Raw genomic sequence first — 18,783 nt, 5'->3', positions numbered from 1 at the left:
GTTGTCACACAATAAAGCCATCCCTCGCGAACAGTGTCAGCAGGACTATGATGTAACATATATTTGACCAAGCAGCCAAAAACAACACCTGGTCTGTTTGTTCTACACGTCTATGCTAGCAGATTTGATTCCCAAATGGGGAATTGCAAGAGGATGCTGTAAAGTATATCTGTACTTACGCAGGTCGGAAATCTGACTTCCAAACTGCTCTGTTGATAATTTAAGGTTCACGGCCATAAAAGTCTCAAATGGCCGTATTTTATTTCCTACAAGCAGCGCTTGTTTCTATTCCCTCACCTCCCACAGCTGGAATTCTGTTTCATTGCTAACATGAAGCCTTATCTCTGGCTGTCCTTAAGCCCTCTACCACATGTCCATATTTATAATGAATCAGGAGAAGTGGCGCACATACTGGCCAAGGCAGCCTATGACTATAAAGAAGATGTAAACATTACAGCTCTTCTCGACAGTGAAGCCTCCCAGTTCACTTCTGCACAGAATGGCAGAGGTGTCCTAAGGGAAATGCTTGCTTTTTTTTATGGATCTTCCCTTTTTTTTTTAGATCTAGCTCTCATTCCTTAGCCTCGCAAAGTTCTGAATCTTCAGTGACACTGTGTTCTCACCACTAAGGAGCCTCTCCTGCCTTTGAGGCTGGCTGCAGATGTTTAGTGCTGGGCTGCTGTTCTGGAAAAAAAAAAATCCATTTCCTGTCATACGTGTGCATGGATAGAAAGAATGTCTTCGTTAAACTGATGCCTGTTTGCAACTTCATTTCTGGTCTCCATCTCTAACAGACTGATGGTCAGACTGGTTGGTGTGTGTGTTCCACATTTAGATTACACACCTGATTAATGTAGCTGTTCTTTTAATCAACAATCCAGCCACTGTTTGGAATTGATGATTGAACAAACTTCACAAGAACATTTTCATGTGGAAACCTTTTATGAATCTGCGCTGTGTTGGGGGTAATATACTGGAAAGAAGAGCAGATATCTGTGGGGCCACTGAGAGAACGACAGTTCTTTTGTTGATGGCAGTGACCTTAAACATATTAACTATTTCTCATTAAATAGTGAAAGCACTGACATATTCACAGGCAACTGCTAAAATATATGCTGAAATTTGAAGTATATGTTAAGGTTCAGGCTAGTGATGCTGCTGGATAAAACGACATCACCTGATGACATCTAGCAAGTACTTACTAAACCCCATAATCTCTCTGCTGGCGAGGTCACAACCTTTTCTTCAGTCGATCTGGAATTTTTATATTAGCATCAAAATTGGTGTCACTGGGAGTGTGTGCCTGTGTGTGTGTGAGAGGGGGCATCTATGCAGATGCAGGATGCTGAAGGCAACTGAACAGCCTTCTGGTTATTTTTTTTTAACTCAAATAAATTTATTTGGAATAATTAAGATAAATATTAAAGTCCTGCAAAAAAAAGTTCCTGCTTTACTTCATTTTTATTTGGAAAAGTTCAGGGGTTAGATAAGGATTTGTCCTGTGGCCATTAAATATTGGTGTTCTGTAAATATGTTCAGCATAAGTATAAATCCCTCAACATAAAGCTTTTGGTGGATGAATCATGCTCAGCAGATGAGCTGTAGCACTTCCCACGTTTACTATTATTATTTAAGACATGGATAAAAGACAACTGCTGGTGTTTGAAGTTAATATGCTACTTCTCTGTTTCTGTCACTTGTTTAGGGAGAAAATGTGTGAACTGATGTGAACTCATCTCTTCTTCTTTCTGGCTTTTTTTTTTATTGTGGTGAACAAAGACAGAAATTCACTCTGAAAATCAAATTAGTCACCTCCTGTTTTGTTGCCTGCAGCTGCATCCAGTATGTAAATATGAAGAACTAAAGGGGATCCTGGTCCAGGAATCTCCAAGTCCTGGTCCAGGAATCTCCAAGTCCTGGTCCAGGAATCTCTGTGTGGCTGTACAGTATTAGTATAGAGGTCAAGTGAGCGGCAGAACCAGGTTGGACCTGCTGGAATTAGACCATGGAAAGAAATGTTGGGCATGAACATCCGGCACGGGTAATTTTTCTCAGTGGAGAAGACACATTCCCTTCCTCTTCTGCCCCATCTCACCCTGTTGTAACGCGTAGTCAAGATTTATCCACAATCCTCTGTGTTTCTAACATATTTTCAGCCTTTTGCAGTTGTGTTGTCATTTATTTATTTGGGCATCGATTGTGTTTATTGTCACAAAGACACACTTCATATAATATATAACCCCCCCCCCCCCCCCAACTCTGCAATCATCATCGTCACCCCCAAGCTACATATTTGAAATCACCTCTTCCGGAAAGATGATTTTTCATTATATGGCAGTTTTTAATGAGTGAAGAGCCTCGCAGCGCAGGCCACCGTCTGCATTCAAGCTGTCTCTTTCCACATTTGAACAGCACAACCATCTATCAGACATTCCTTTTTTGTGTAGCTCCAGGCTGCAGGTGATTTATTATCGCCCTGGAAACGACGGCAAGGATGCACAAGTAAAGCACAAGTTATGCAAGATTATTGTAAAAACAAAATTGTTTTTTTCACTTTTGTTTTTACAATAATTTTGTGTAACTTGTGCGTAATTTTGTGTAACAAAGAGCCTCAACTGATTTGCAAATTTGGTCTCGTTCACTAAAACCACTCAGGCATTCCTCCAAGTTGCATCATGCTGACATTTCATCATGGAATTATCAGCAAACGTCTCCTGCTACTTCCACATTTCTGTGAAGATTCACACAGATGGAAGCTGCTGCTCTGCTGATGCTGCTGATGCTCTGCTGCTCTGCTATGTTGTGCTGCTGCTGCTGCTGCTCTGTTGCTACTGTTGTTCTGCTGCTGCTGTGCTGCTGTTGATCTTCTGCTGCTGCTCTGCTCCTCTGTGCACTCTGCAAGAGCAGATGTTGCAGGAAAACAAACTAACAAACAACTATTATTTAATTTGGGTCTTCTGCAGCCATTTAAAGACTGTAGTTCTGACAGTTAATGAGCTCACACTTAACTGTTACCTTGAATCTGCTCAACATCTTTCAGTCTTCTTTTAAATTTGGTGAAAAAAGTTTCTGTCCATTATCATTGAGAATTAGATATGGATGATAGTAATGGTTTTATGTCCAGAGAATCAACCGTGAAATCTTTTTGCTGCAGCAGCCTGAAATGACCTGCGGAGGTCTATTGATTTTTCCTTCCTTTATCTGTGAATGAAGAGGCTCATTGGAAGAGGTGCAGCCGCCCAGAACAAAATAAATAGATAAAACAGTCAAAACACCATTATCTGACCTGTAAATGCAAGCAGAGTAACTAAAACTTACATTTATTTTATATTTTCCGTGTGTCAGTTGAACCTCTGCTCTTTAGTAGAAAGAAACCTAAAAGCTGAATAAACCCTGAAGCAGCTGTAAAAGCACTGCAGCATGCCTGTAGTGATTATTGATTACAATAATAATGATAATAATATAATAATAGTATAAGTTCTAAAATAGACAAATTACCCAGAGAGAATTCTAAAACTGCTAGAAACTCCAGAATCTAATAATCTAAAGACTCACCAACCTGCTGGAGATCAGGGACAAGTTAAAATCAAACTTGTATCGACAAAATGGTATTTAAAATGTTTCTAGTGAATTTTAGTGTGAAGATTATGTGACTGTCCAAACTGTTCTTAACCATTAAAAGCAGTCCTGTTTTATTTTCTCACGTCTTTTGAATGGTATTTTCATAATGATCTTTTCATCATTTAGAATTAAATCATTTCCTTAATTTTAAACCACTATTACCAGGACAGTATCTGGAGATCCTTCACAAATATTCAAGTAGTTCTTCTGCAGAACGACTCTGTGTTAAATTCATTAGCACTCAGTTCCGTCCTGCTCACTTGTCTCTCCTCTGACTGATGCCCCTGCTTTTACTACTTTTTTTTGGAAGAAAGTCCAAGTTTATTTAACCTTTAAGCCAAACATCTTCAGTTGATGATTCCAGTGTTTTCAACAGTGGAGACGTCTGTTAAATGAGTTTGAATCCTTGTTTTACTCTGTTCTTGAAGGTTTATGCTCAGATGAGTGAGTTGATGTCAGTCAGAAGTTTTCCTGTGTGGTTAACAGCTGCAGGTCTGTAATAAGATGTGTTTTTCCAGTCTAAGGTCAGCAGTCGTCTACAGGATCAGCCTGTTTTCAGTCCCACATGTCTGAGACATCTGTATTGATTAAAAAAGAGGCTCATAAACACTAATCACAGATGTACTCCATCTTCATAAATGCTGGTCACTTATCATCATCATCATCAATAATAATAATAATAATAATAATAATAATAATAATAATAATAATAACATTAATAACGCCTGTTGAAGAAAAGAAGTGAGAAAGTGTAAATAACAGCATCATTTCACACCAGCCTACATTTCACTTGTTCCCAAAGGAAACCTGTTAATGTCGCCTCCGTCCACACAGGCGTCACCAGCTGCTTTGCTGACATTCATCTTTCAGTAATATCTGTAATGTATTAGATCCTCTGCTGAGGTTCCTTTAAGAGCAGTTTTAGATCCTGCTGCGATGGTGGTTCTCACAGGTGAGACTCAGCTGAATCAGGAATGTTTGCACATGTTGTCAGAGTGATTATTTCATTGTGTGTTCAGCTTTAGTTCCTCACAGACTTTACATGCAATTCTCTTGCTCAGTGTAAAGCGCTTCATAAATATTCCTGTTGGGCATTTAGATTGGCTGCTATGATCAATAATGAGACTTGATTAAAGTGTGAAGGGCGCATTTCTAAACCTTCTAAGCTAAAGGTTGAGAGCAATTGATCTTCACCTTCATTCCTTTCTTCATTTATTCACTGCTGGAGCAGCTCAGGGGGTCAAACGGAGCAGATCTGGTTCTCTGCTCCACGGTGTTGTTAGTCGAGCTTCAACCGCGAGGCCTTGATGACTTTCGCCAAATTAATTGGTTTCAAATTGATTCTGAAAATAAGGAGAAGCTTGTTGAGAGAAGTTGGTGTAGTTGCTGTATTTGGGCCTGTGGGACTGACGGCGCTTGTTCAAAATACAGGCAGCAGATAATCCAGCGCTATTATGAGGGGGATTAATACTCTGTTGACAGAGAGTGTTGCCATCAAAATATGACGCATGAAAGTTTAATCACCTTATATCACTTTAACAAACAGACAGCTGTGCGTGCAAATAAAAATCAGTTAATATGACACATCCAGGATGTTGGGTTTACTTAATACTCCAGGAACAGTAGAGAGTCATTCGGAGTGAAAACTACCTTTGTTGCTTCTTCTAAACTCATTCCTCTTCTCCTTTTTCTTCCAAAATCACACTTTTCTCTTTTGTGTGAGTGTGGAACAGATGAAAGTCTTCAACATCAGGGCTTTTTTGGGAATTATTTCTGCACATGGGGGGAGTTTTGACACTTTAATGTGCTATGTATAAGCTGGAAAGTAAGTACCTCTGGCCATTTCGGGGGAAAAGAAAGAATAAAAAACGATTTAATGAAGCATTTGGAGGTTCAGGCTAAAGGAGGACGCTGTCATGTGCAGCAGGCAGCTGATCATCAGCTGATCAAGCAGACTTCACTTCCATTCCCTGATTCCAACATGGTGTGTGTCTGCTCAGGCTCAGGATCTGATTAACGGCAGTTGATTCACTCCACTGTCTGTACGTCATCAGTTGATCTTTAACATAAGTGTTTAATATTTGCAGAGCTCAGCGAGCTGCAGGTTTCAGGATGCTGTTTCCATCACAGTTGACCGCCAACGTATTGAATCTTAGTGTAGTTGTCTGTGAAACTGTCATCATCATTTATTCACGCTCATGTTTCCACCTTTAGGAAATGAGATGACACTGGAACACAAGTGCTGCTGCATATAGGGAGTCTTCAGGCTTGTGCGTGGATGAGGTGTGCACACCTATGCTGAGCTTTATATCCACAACCGTAGCCCTGAAGGAGCTTTCAACCTTTCACAGCTTCTGTTTCTCTGAATTTAATTGTGATTTGTTTCCCTCGGACCATGAGAGAACGTTCAGTCAAAAAATGTGGAGTAAAGAAATGAGCCGTGTTCCAGTGGAGCTTTTTATTCTGATTGGTGGGATTATATATTGAAGACTTTGGGCAACAAAAGAACTGTGCTTTGATCATTGCCTGAACCGCCTGAGCCTCTCGGACGGTTACGGTGTTTATCTTCATTTACCTACTTCAGCACTGAGTAATATAGTCACTTTCAGCTCTGTTTAAATAAGTTTAAGCACCTTAGAATCTCCTTGTTTGGTGTTATTGTCTGAAAAGGGAGACACACCGGAAAGTTCAGGAAGAGGAAAAATGGTCCTGTTGGATAAGCAGGAGGTCAATCAAAGCAAGAAACACACAAAGCTTCAATTTTTTTCTAGTGTGGGATAAAAGAGATAGATTGGTATTTTCTGGCAGTCGATATAAGGCTGCATTTTCCTCCCAGCTGTTTTTGTCCAGCTGTGAAATACCACTAAATGATTTACTCACCAAATGCTCCAATGGAATTACAGGTTTCATGTGATGGTGATAGATTAAATGATCAGTATTGCATAAGGTGTCACTAAAAAGCAGCTTGACAGATAGGACAGTTGTTATTTTACTGTACACTGAGGCTGCAGGCACAGTGGAAGCGACACTACCACACCTGTGGGTTCGACAGCAGCGGAATATTTCTGCCTCACTGTAGACAACCAGTAATCTGGCCCTATGATGCTTTAATAGGCTGAGAATCCTTTTTACGGCTGAGCCACCCACGCAAGACTCCAGTAGCCTGCTGCTCTGCGTTGTCTCCTGCAGAGAGTTCTCCCACTCGTATTAGTGGTGGTGGAGGTGCGGCTGCAGTCGGAGTCTCTCCAGCTCTCCAGGCTCATGAAGAGCTCATCACTCTCCATCCTCATCATGTTTCTGTCAGTGTGCCGGATGGAAACTATTACATGCTACAGATCCGAGATGCCGTGGCCCCATAAATGCTGGCATTTTTATATGCAGCCATTTGGGCGCTTGTGTGCTAACTGTGTGGTGTCTCATTATGCTAATTTCAAATGGCTTATTGTGGTTTGTTACTCAAAAGATGCTAAACGGCACTATTGTCAAAGAGATCCTAGTATATGTTTCATAATGCACTAATATCTCACTGAGCTCCTCTATGTCATGATTTCAAAGAGATGCCTTTAAAAGTGCCACTGTAGACAGACGGCTAATGGTCAGTTGTATTCAAAAGGAATAATGCACATAAACTACATGGAATCATAAAGAACAACCCTAAACAGAGTTATGGCCACAGCTGAGTCCTTTTCTCATCTCCGTTCTGCATTAAATCTTTCCTGACAGACCAATAACAGCAAGCGTCGGTGGCAATTGTCACTGAGAGTGATCCATCACTCGTCTGTCGCCATTAGCATTCAAGCTTCATTAGCCAGCAAGCAACCGGCCTAGGATATTATTGTAGGCTGTAAATTCTTTCAGGGCACCAGCAGCAGCATCTGTTTCAGAAATATAAATATAATTAGAAATATCACAGTTCCAGATGATTAAAATAGCCTAAACTGTAACAATATTGGTGCTAGGTTACTGTTTCTAAAGGCATCAAATTTTTCCTCTCAGCAGATACAGATTTGATTTTAACTCACAGGGGTACTTTTGTAACTCTACTTTTGTAGTGAGTTAGTGTGTTGCTGCTGCTGCTGCATGCTGGCACAAATTAATTTGAAAATCTTTATCACCACCATGATCATCATTCTTCTTTTGACTAACTGGCCTCTAAAAGTGGCTCAACTCCTGAACCTCCTCTGGTCCACTTTGAACTCAGTGAATGAAGTTAAACATACCTTTGCTGTGCAGTCAGAGGAGCAATCAGGTTTAACAGAGGTGCTTCAAATGAAAGGATCTGCACATTTGTCTGATGCCAACACTCAATGGGAAAAGATCCAGGAAATGAAGGAAAACCCCAAATTCTACTTTGAACATCATCATGATTTTGTGTGTGTTTAATTCTATTTAATGTAAACTAAATGTTGTTAAACCAGAACTGCCTGTCTGATTGGCTGCATCTGCCTCATCTGTAGCTGGTTGTTCAAATGAGAAAGACTTGGTGGGGCAGCTACCCTCAACACCCCTCTGAGATTTAGGAAACCAATTTTAAGGCTATTTTAGGATCCACTGCCAGGTACAGTCATGTCACCTGGGCCCATATTATTAGATGAAATAGTATGCACGCTCTGCCAAGTGTGTGTGTATGTGTGTGTGTGTGTGTGTGTGTGTGTGTGTGTGTGTGTGTGTGTATGTGTGGAGGGGGAGGGGTGTGGCATGAAGAGGACTAAGTCAGTATTTGAGTAAATGAGACAAGGGCAGCCGCCAGTGTCAGGTTCTGCTCATGTCATTGTGCACGTGTTCACTTCAAAGGTGCACGTGTGTCACAAATTGTTGAAATTTGTTGTTTTGGACTCTATTCTAATCTGTTTAATGTCCTTATGTTGAAGCGACCCCTTCAGGAATATTCCAGATCCAGAACCACTGAGCCAGGTGGACTTTCAGGCCTTCACGTGTGATTCTTCTTGTAAATTGGGTGCATAATGGAGACAAGATCACTGTCCCCAGAGCTTTTGCTAATTATCTTGAATTAGATGGAAATGTTGTGTGTATTCATGAATGATAAGAACATTACAGGATGGCTGTGGCTGGTTTTGGTTTTCATCGTTCACTTAAACAAAGTGTCTCCATCACAAATGAGCTTTGCTGAGACGCTTGCTGCCCCCCCCCCCCCCCCCCCCCCCCCCCAATCCTTCGCCCAAGTGTTAGTCCCCCTGAGCCACAGCCTTTTTCCACATTGCTAATCATTGTCCTTAACAGGCCCAAATCATTGGCCCCAGTGGAGCCCCTCTGTTGTTGAAGCATGTTTAAACAGGGACGGGGGGTCTCCCCCTCTGGGTCCTCTGAGAGCCTGTTCAATAGACAGAGGGATGAACTTCCTTTTAAGGGCTAGTTACAATAACTCATCTGTGTGTTGATTACACTGGAGTGCAGGTATGAGAGGTCAGATTTGCTGAGGAGGAAAGAAAGACTTCCAGCATTCTCTCTGAATTATCCTGGAGTGGCTGCAGCCGTTCGCTCTGACACATTCCTCACTGACAGACTCAGGCCACATCTGTGCCTCTCAAAAAGCACGAAGACCCACCGCAGAGGTGAGGCTGTGTGTGAAATCCCAGGAGCCACATGCAGACATATGCAGCACAGCAGCCACTCACTTCCTGAGTGTTTTCTATTCATACACACATTCACACACACATGGTGATCCCTGAACCACAGGTAATGCACAGTGGAGGATTCAGCTGCCCACACTGTCCAGACAAAGGTCCTCCTCTCTTCAACAATCAGATATTCTTTTCAGACATTCAACTTTAGTTGTCTAAGCAGTTGAAAACATCTTCATCTAAATCTGTTTATGCAAGCTCGCATATTGATGGAATATCTCAACACTCACCTTCAGTTCTTTACAGAGGTTTCAAATACCTTCCTGGAAATATGTCTTCAGTTTGGCATAAATATTAAAGACATGTAACTGCTGCAATAACAAAAGTACGTTATTGCACTGAGCCTTTTAAGAGACGGCCCAAATCCTGCACCAGTACTTTTACCTTCAGGAGCTCCTGACACTTCAGTGATGTGAGGTATCTGCTAGACGTGGAACAACGTCTGCTGACCTGCACAATCTCACTTATTATTATTTCATTCCCTGCGTTGTTATTTTATCACAAACCACCTGCTGCCTGTTTATGGCCAGCGGTGCCAGTGTAAGCAGGACTTAGCTGCGCTAATCTGGATTGCACCAAAAAGACACCTCAATAAAAGCAGATCTGCTGACTGATCGCAGTCATAAAGGAATAAACAAGGTTAGCTGCTATCATGGTGCTGAGCTGTTTCCTATCAGACCTTACAGGACGTCCTCCTTAGGACAGACTTCAGGCCTGCTGGTCCTTTTTAAAGCAAACATTCACACATGCTGTTGGTGCCTAAACAGCACTTAGTCTGGAGTCAACCTGCACCTCCAGGACTTGATCTAGGACACCACATTTGTTTCTGAACACATGCAGCATGTAGCAGTTAAATGAATGATGGAATTGCAGCAGCTGAAGAAGAGATCTGAGTTGGGTTCTGATCAATTCTGTTCTGTTGCTCATGTGGCAGTTCACACATGTGAAGCTGATGATGATTGTCAGGGTTGCTTTTCGTGGAACTATCTGTGAAAACACTGTTCACACATTATTCCACCCTCATCAGTATGTTAAAGACATCCCTGACATCCTTCACGGGAACTGCACCAAGCCACTGGTTCAGATATGTGGATGACACCTGGGTCAAAATTTGAACGCAAGAATTAGAACCGTTCTCAAATCACCTCAACAAAACAGACAAGCATGTAAATTTTACCTGGGAAGATGTAAAAGGAAACAATCTGGCCTTTCTGGACTGTGCAGCCAAGATCAATGAGGACAGAAACCTCACCATTGAAGTCTACAGAAAACCTACACATACCGACCAGTACCTCCGGTTTGACTCTCACCACCCACTGGAACACAAGTTGGGAGTGATCAAAACCCTCCAACACCGGGCCAAAGAAATACCCACCACATCCCAAGGCAGGAAGAAGGAACAGGGCCACATTAAGACAGCTCTCAAAACATGTGGTTACCCAGACTGGGCCTTCACCAAGACCTCAAGAAAATGAGACCCCAGCAAAAAAGAGGAGAGAAACAAACGCCACAGCGTTTCGTTCCCCTATCTGTCCGGGGTCTCTGAGAAATTTAGGAGGATCCTCCAAAAACATGACATACTGGTTCAGATTAAACCAAGCAACACTCTCAGACAGAGGCTTGTACACCCGAAGGACAAGACACCAAGACATGTTTATGCTGTACAGTGCCAAGAGGAATGCAAGGAACTGTACATTGGTGAAAACAACCTCTCCACAGAAGAATGGCACAACACAGACGTGCCACCTCTTCAGGGCAGGACTCAGCAGTCCACTTACACTTAAAGGAGCGCGGGCACTCCTTTGAGGACAGCCAAGTACAGGTACTGGCCAGAGACCTCTGGTTTGAGAGGGGTGTCAAGGAAACCATCCATGTCAAATTGGAAAAACCATCCTTAAACAGAGGTGGTGGGCTGAGGCACTTCCTATCACCCACGTTCAATGCAGTCCTCCACTCCTTCCAACAACAAACCAAACATTCACACCATTTCAGGAGACTTGGTGACTCACCACCATGTGAGCCAGCAGACAAAGGGGAGACACCTCAACTGAAACTAGGTGAACAATGACCCTAGGTGAACCAATGACCCTGCCAACGACTCTCAGGTGACCACCCAGATCATTAGCATGCTAATGGTCCTCAAGGGCTATATTTTCAAGCTCGGTCCCCAGCGAGTTCAGAACTGAAGAAGCCTTCTGGATAGAAGGCGAAATGTCTTTACAAATACAGAAAAGAAGAAATACAGTCCAGGTGACAAAGTAAACTACCTTGGATTATATATTGAACTGTTTTCCAGTACAGGGTACCAGTTGGACCTGTTCTCAGCTGCTGCTCCCTGAAGTTCTTTTTGACTGACAATGTCCAGACTAAGCTGGCATCTCTGATTTTGGGTTCTTTTCTTGACTTTTTTTTTTTAAATTAACTTTATCAGCAATCTGTAATAACGCAGACACAAACTGGTTGTTGAGTTCTGTCAGAACCCCCTGAAACCCTCATACACATATACACAGTAAAGCTCATGTTTTATGATTGTGTCCTTGTATGACACTTGACTTTAGAGCAGCAGAATATGCTGATGATTGCAAAGACTTGTAAAGCTGGAAGGTTCTTGTACGTCTAATGGCCACATGGGTTGTGTTTACACAGGAGGCCCGGAGGCTCCATCCGAAATGTCTGAACCTTGAACAAAGCAGATGTTGATGTTTCTGATCTGTGCTTAAACAAACTCACTTCCTGTCATGTTTGGCCTGAGTGGCTTTATAACTTTTCTAATCAAAGAAAAACATTTTTTTATAATGTGTATACACACACACACACACACACACACACACACACACACACACACACACACACACACACACACACACACACACACAGAGAGAGAGCGAACACTAATCAAACGTCTGATCTGTTTCATGCTATCTGCTTGAAGAAACTCTGGATATTTTCCAGTCACCTGTAATCACCAGTTTGTCCATCTGGGTTAACCAGCAGAATTTGTTGGGGCTCTAAATGATTCCAGAATTGATCTTAGATTAAACTCTTGTTGCATGACTGATGACTAAGTTGAGTGATTGTGGGAACATTTATTCCAGCTGGTCTATGGAACGAGCAGTTTGTGCGAGCTCATGTTTGGGTCTCAGAGTTCCTACTGGACTCTACCTGACATTATTGTAGGCCGGGTCACACTCTGCAGGAAAATTGGTGACATTATGAATGTTCTTGAGAGAAGATTCCTCCATAATGGGCTCATCTGTACAGTTTTGCAGACTTTGCCGTCATTTGCATTTATTCAACTCTATTATGACATCATTGAAACTCAAAGAGAGAATTCTATAAAGAACTTTGCACCTTTCGATCATTTTATCTCCTCAAAATTGTAAGTAATATTTAAATGTAGTGCTTTTACAAAACTGAAGCAGTTTCAAGGGAAGAAAGCCGAAGGAGGTTTTTTTTAACTGTCCATGTGATGGGATGAGCAATATGTTTATTCAATGTCATTAACAAGCGTAATGTTCAAATCTTTTGATTATGACTGAACAAACTACAGTATCCTCTCAGCATACGCATGGTTGTACTTTGATGGAGTTGGAGTTTAGACATGTTTGGATAAAACTTATGAGCCAGAGTTGCTTTATTTTTGCTTTGGTGTGTAAGCTGCTTTGCTCAGGAGATAGAGTTCAATATCCTGACAGTGCATGCTGGGGCAGACAGATCACAACCTCCCCATTCACTATTATCACATATCTTACAGGTCCTCTTGTGTACTGCCACCTAGTTATTTATAAAGAGAATTTTTTAAAGAAATAAAGGAAACTATCCATTCTTGCGCATTCACCACCTGAGCGGCAGCAGCGGTAAATTAACTGAAAGTTTCAACCATGTCGAGAGCAAAGTTTTGCACCTCGTTTCAACAACCTCTTTTCTGCCTGACATCGCCTGGTTAGATCACATTGCTACCACATTAGTTGCTTGGAATAGAAAACCTGAAATCACTGTGCAATAGCAACATGGGGAAAGGTTCATTGGAGCCACCTTGCATTGCACTGTCCAACCCTGCTGGGAGAAATACCTCCAAATGTCAGGGAACACATCGTGTTCCTGCACCATAAAGGAGAATCGATCTGTGCGTGCACCTGAAATCATGACAGTGAAACCAAAGATAAACATGCTGGCGCCGGGTGTTGAGAGAGAGAAAGAGACAGAGAGAGAGAGGTGCTGGAATGGCCTCACTGTAGTCGTAGCTGTATCTCGAGTCTATTTTGGAAAAAAAAGAGGCTGTCGTCATCGAGGATGTGCGGTTCAATTAAAAGAAAAAAGCTCTTTTGTTGCAGCACCAGTGTGCTTCTGTTTTGTCTGCACACATTAATGAACGCTTCTACGGTCAGTCTGTCTCTAAAACTTACTCGGTGAGTGTGTGATGCAGACTGGCTTCGGCCCTGATCGTCTGAGCTATCAAAGGCGGCGTGATGGCGATGTCACCAGGAACGCTAGTCGGCCTTCTCATAATGGTGGAAGCAGCATGTGTTCGGTGTCACGCATGGCTGTCAGTTGCTGTTGGCTTCTGGGGTTCTTGAAGGGCTCTGTGGGACGTCTGAGAGCCTGTCAGGGCTCAGGTGCAAAACGCATCTCCAAATGGCGTGTGTGTGTGTGTGTGTGTGTGTGTGTGTGTGTGTGTGTGTGTGTGTGTGTGTGTGTGTGTGTGAGAGAGAGAGAGAAACACACACGCATTGCCTCTGTCTGAAGGTCGATCTGTTGTTTAAATTCACTTCTGTAATTGATCAGTTATTACTGAAACATGAATATTACTGAAACATGAATAATCAGGCAGCACTGGGAGTTGGTGTCAGGACTTAACTTAGTTCAGGAATTATTTCCAGGGCAGCTTCTGTGATTTCTCACTTTATTTACCGTCTGTTTGTCCTCTTTCTCCCCTATAAAAGGCTTCACTGTTGACAGCAGCTGATCCTTGTCCATACCAGCAGAAACCTGTCAGTGGTAATTAAAACTGGTGACTTTACTTTTTTATTTAGAAATGTTTTTCTGCATTCACCTTAATATTTCTGGACATGATTTTGTTTCTTATCTAATGCACATTTTGGCTCTCACTTTCATGGGAAATTCCTACATAAATAAACCTGATGTCAGAGGACACAACACAAATATGTGGAAAGGATTTCAAATGAACTGTGGAAATGATATACCATACTATTCACTTGTGATATAATATGAGTACATAAATTATGTCTTTACGGTCTGAACCATCAAGCCGATGCAATGAATTCTAAGCATATGGGGGGCGTTTTGAATAAAACCAAATGTGTTTGTATATGCATGTATATTTATCTAATTTTAAAAGTTGCTCTTACATTTCTAGCTTAAATTTGAGGTGTTAATTAGTCTAATAAGAATAATGTTTAATAAGAGTCGTGCTGTACAATCGGAACTACCAGCCTAAAATTCTCTCCAAGGCGCGTCGATGGTTCATTTTTGTAAAATGTATTTGTAGCCCCACCTACTGGTTGCTTGTAGGAACGTCACAAAATAACAGACTTTCTCCGTTCTTCTTTCTCTTCTTTCGTCTAGAATATGTCAAAACCTGACAATGAGCTCAAACAGCACAGATCCAGGTCTCTTCCTGACGGCAAACAACTCCATCCCAGCAGCTGGAGCCTACCCACAGTCCAACCCTCTGCACCAGGGAGTAACCGCAGGCGCCCCCTGGTTAGCCTTTCATGTCAATCCCCTGGATGATAATTCCTCCTCCACCGGCAAATACTTGAACCTCACCTCAGAAGCCCAATTTGGGAACAGTACATCAGCTCTTGACCCGTTGGGTGGACACCCCGTGTGGCAGGTTGTGCTGATCGTCTTGTTGACGGGTATGTTGTCACTGGTCACCATCATTGGCAACATCCTGGTGGTTGTGTCCTTCAAGGTTAACCGCCAGCTAAAGACAGTGAATAACTATTTCCTGTTGAGTCTGGCAGTGGCAGACCTCATCATAGGGGTCATCTCCATGAACCTCTACACAGCTTATATTGTGATGGGCTACTGGGCCATGGGAAACTGGGCCTGTGACCTGTGGCTGGCTATAGACTATGTGGCCAGTAATGCTTCAGTTATGAACCTACTGGTTATCAGCTTTGACCGCTATTTTTCAGTCACCAGGCCTTTGACCTATCGGGCAAAACGGACCACAAAGCGAGCTGGGATCATGATTGGCCTTGCCTGGTTCGTTTCTCTTGTTTTGTGGGCCCCACCAATCCTACTGTGGCAGTATTTTGAGGGTAAAAGGACAGTACCCCCAGATCAGTGCATCATTCAGTTCCTTGAACAGCCCATCATAACCTTCTGCACAGCCATTGCAGCCTTCTACCTGCCTGTATCAATAATGAGTGCCCTCTACTGGCGGATTTACAAGGAGACCCAGAACCGATCCAAAGAGCTGGCAGGGCTGCAGGGCTCTGGAGGCCGAGGTGGGATACAAGGAAGAAGTGGGAACGGTGCAAGCCAGAAGGCCCGTTTTGTCCATCAGACAGGGAGTTCTCGTAGTTGCAGTAGTTACGAGCTGACTAAACTGACGCAGAGAAAGAGCATGTGTCAAGAGTTTGTTGGCCGTTTGCACTGCTGGCCTGGTGTACGTTCTTGGAGACCCGGCAGTATCCGGCAAGGGGATGGTGATCTAGACCAGAGCAGCAGTGACAGCTGGAACAACAATGATGCTGCAGCCTCTTTGGACCAATCTGGATCTTCAGACGATGAAGACTGCGGGAGTCGAGACATGATTTCCCAGAGTCACGCTATCTTCTCTATAGTTCTCAGCCTGCCAGGTATAAAGGCTGCGGTCAACTCTCAGCTCACCTCCTGTGAGGATCTGGATGCAGCCTCAGAGGAGGAGCCACTTCAAGGGGTTGAGTACAACAGAAACAGCCTGTCAACACTGGCTAACAACACTGCTGCCACCATGACCCCTGATGGAGCCAACACTTCTGAAAAGAGTTGTCACCAACGGTTCTGCTCGGACAAGAGTCAGTCAACTCCTACGGTGCAGGTGGCAAGTGGCTGCTCTCCCAGTCAGCCCATAGCAGCCGCTGCCGATGACCGCACCATCACCGGCAGCAGCACAAAGTCCTCCTCCGTCCCAATGTCCTTCAAAGAGGCGGCCATGGCGAAGCGATTTGCATCGCGAGCCCGGACTCAAATCACGAAGAGGAAGCGCATGTCTTTAGTGAAGGAGAAGAAAGCAGCTCAAACACTCAGCGCTATTCTTCTTGCTTTCATCATCACATGGACTCCGTACAACATCATGGTTTTGATAAATGCCTTCTGTAAAGTCTGCATCCCAGAGACCCTGTGGGCGGTGGGCTACTGGCTGTGCTACGTCAACAGCACCGTCAACCCCATGTGTTACGCTCTGTGCAACAAGACTTTCCGCACAACCTTTAAGATGATTTTGCTGTGTCGCTGGGACCAGAAAAAACGAAGGAAACAGCAGTTTCAACAGAGGTCGGTGGTCTTCCACAGCAGGATTCCCAGGGAGTCCACATAAGGGACTCCAGTTTGGGACATCTAATGACAGTGGGGACAGGGAAATGAAGGAAAGGAAGAACCATCTGCATAAAAGTGACCGTTTTGATAGCTTCTAAAGCTAAATGTGAGTCAAAGACTGATCGGTAGTTCTGAAGAGTGTGTTTGTGTCCGTCCAGCAGAGCTCGGAACAGCATGCATAAGTATTTAGCATCAAAGCAGAGTGACAGAGTGATAAATGGAGGAAAAGGGCTTCAAAATGTGTCAGAATTGAAATTATCGAAGTGCTATCAACACGCAGGAGGTCAGGATGATTTTTCACAGACTTTCTTTTCTTTCTTTTTGTTGTCTTTCTTGCCATTTCTCTTGGGGTAAATGCATTTGTGCAGAACAGTTTTGTATTTTGAAGACAAGTCTGTATTTGTAGTCCATTAGTGAAAGCCAGGATAAAAAAACTATTTTGTGTCGATATTTGCCATCAAGCTGTCTTGTGGTTTGATCAATATACATGTCCACATAGATGAAGCAGAGTGGTTGCTTTGTGATAATTATCACTGTTTTTTCAAGCTCTTTTTGACACTTTGAGCGTCTGAAAAAGTTTATTCTGGTAAATTGAATTGTGAGTGTTCCGTCAGTGACAGTGATGACTGTCGTGTTCAATGTGATTGTTGTGGTTTTTTATGGTGGAGACAATAAGAACATTGGTTGTGTTTTACATTCTTGGGCTTGATAATTAGGATTGATTGGTGTATATTTGGTATTTTTGACTACATCATGATTACCAACGCAAAAATTAAATTTCTAAATATGTGTGTTTTTGTTATCATTTTATTTAGAACTACGTAAAGGTCTCATCTTTGGTGTTATAGTGCAGCAGCGACATCTAGTGGACAATAAGCGCTGTTGTAAAGAATGTCATTAGAGTTGAAGGTTCCAAATGTCATTTTATATAAATGTCCATATCCCTAAATTACAGAATTTAGGACCTATTCATGACCATATATTTGTTTATCGTTTTATATAATTTATGGGGGAATTTTGTCATTTATACAATGAAGCTTGTGTCTCTCAGACCAAGTTACATTATTTTGTTTGTATTTTGTTCCAGTGTCAGGTAATCATAAAGGCCTTACTAAGATATTTAATTTAGATTAAAAAAAAAAAAAAAAAGATCGTTCACTACATTATCTTAACATTGTTGCCATTTTCAGATCTTGAATATTCCAGAGGACACTTAAAAGGTCAATATATGATGACAGCCAGCACAGTGATGTACATTTAAACCAGGATTACATACAGCAGTCGGATAAATGGTGTGACTTTTGTGATGTATGTCAAATAAATCCAAAAAGAAAAAAAGATTGTTTACATTATTCTTAGAAAAGAATGCGGTCAAGTGTCACGATATGTTCTTATCACTTTTCTACTTTGGAATGTAAACTATCAAATGGGAAACAAATATTTTGGTACATTTTACGTATGCCAATCATACTCATATTTTAAATCAATAAAAATGTCAGAAAGGAGAGTGTGCCACATGTTGTTGTGTTTAGCGAGTTGTTTTTTCTTCAGGAGCTCATGAAGATATTAATATTTCCATTTGATTTGGCCTGAATGTGACAAAAAATAACACAGCTTGAAAGCAATTCTGGAATATCAGGTAAAATCCTTGAATAAGAGTTCATGAACGAAATGTGCTGCAACATTTTGGCAGCTCAGCTTTTGTTATTGTAATGGTTTTTGCACTTTTTTCTTATGCATTTCAAAGACACAAGCATTGATTTTCACTGTGAACAGAAACTTGAGTGTTTTCTTGAGTGACTTGGATGAGTCACATGACTGGTGGGTGAGCGAGGAGGACACACCTGAAAGTGTTGTTCTGATGAGAGGAGTGTGCTCAGAGGTGCAGCAGCCCTAATGGGGAGGGTTGACCTCATGATTGATGCTCTGCTGCCTGTTTCACTCAAACTGCAGCTGACGCTGTATAAAG

At 42.3% G+C, this 18,783-nt stretch overlaps 1 protein-coding gene across 4 annotated transcripts in view; it reads left to right on the top strand.

The window, feature by feature from the left end:
* The window catches only part of chrm3a (cholinergic receptor, muscarinic 3a), a 43,539-nt gene extending 25,387 nt beyond the window's left edge, over positions 1 to 18,152 (top strand). For 2 of the 4 annotated variants that reach the window (XM_011602958.2, XM_029834763.1), the window contains 2 exons: positions 14,207 to 14,261; positions 14,850 to 18,152. In XM_011602958.2, the coding sequence (XP_011601260.1) occupies positions 14,869 to 16,815 (1,947 nt within the window). In that variant the 5' untranslated portion in view covers positions 14,207 to 14,261; positions 14,850 to 14,868 and the 3' untranslated portion in view covers positions 16,816 to 18,152. The remainder of the gene's footprint in view (positions 1 to 14,206; positions 14,262 to 14,849) is intronic. The other 2 variants (XM_003963731.3, XM_011602957.2) reach the window with 1 other exon arrangement.
* The last annotated feature ends 631 nt before the right edge of the window (positions 18,153 to 18,783 follow it).

Source organism: Takifugu rubripes, chromosome 4 (genome assembly GCF_901000725.2).
Source record: "Takifugu rubripes chromosome 4, fTakRub1.2, whole genome shotgun sequence".
Lineage (NCBI taxonomy): Eukaryota > Metazoa > Chordata > Actinopteri > Tetraodontiformes > Tetraodontidae > Takifugu > Takifugu rubripes.
Note: the sequence above shows the minus strand (reverse complement) of the source record. Positions and strands in the feature narration are given on the sequence as shown.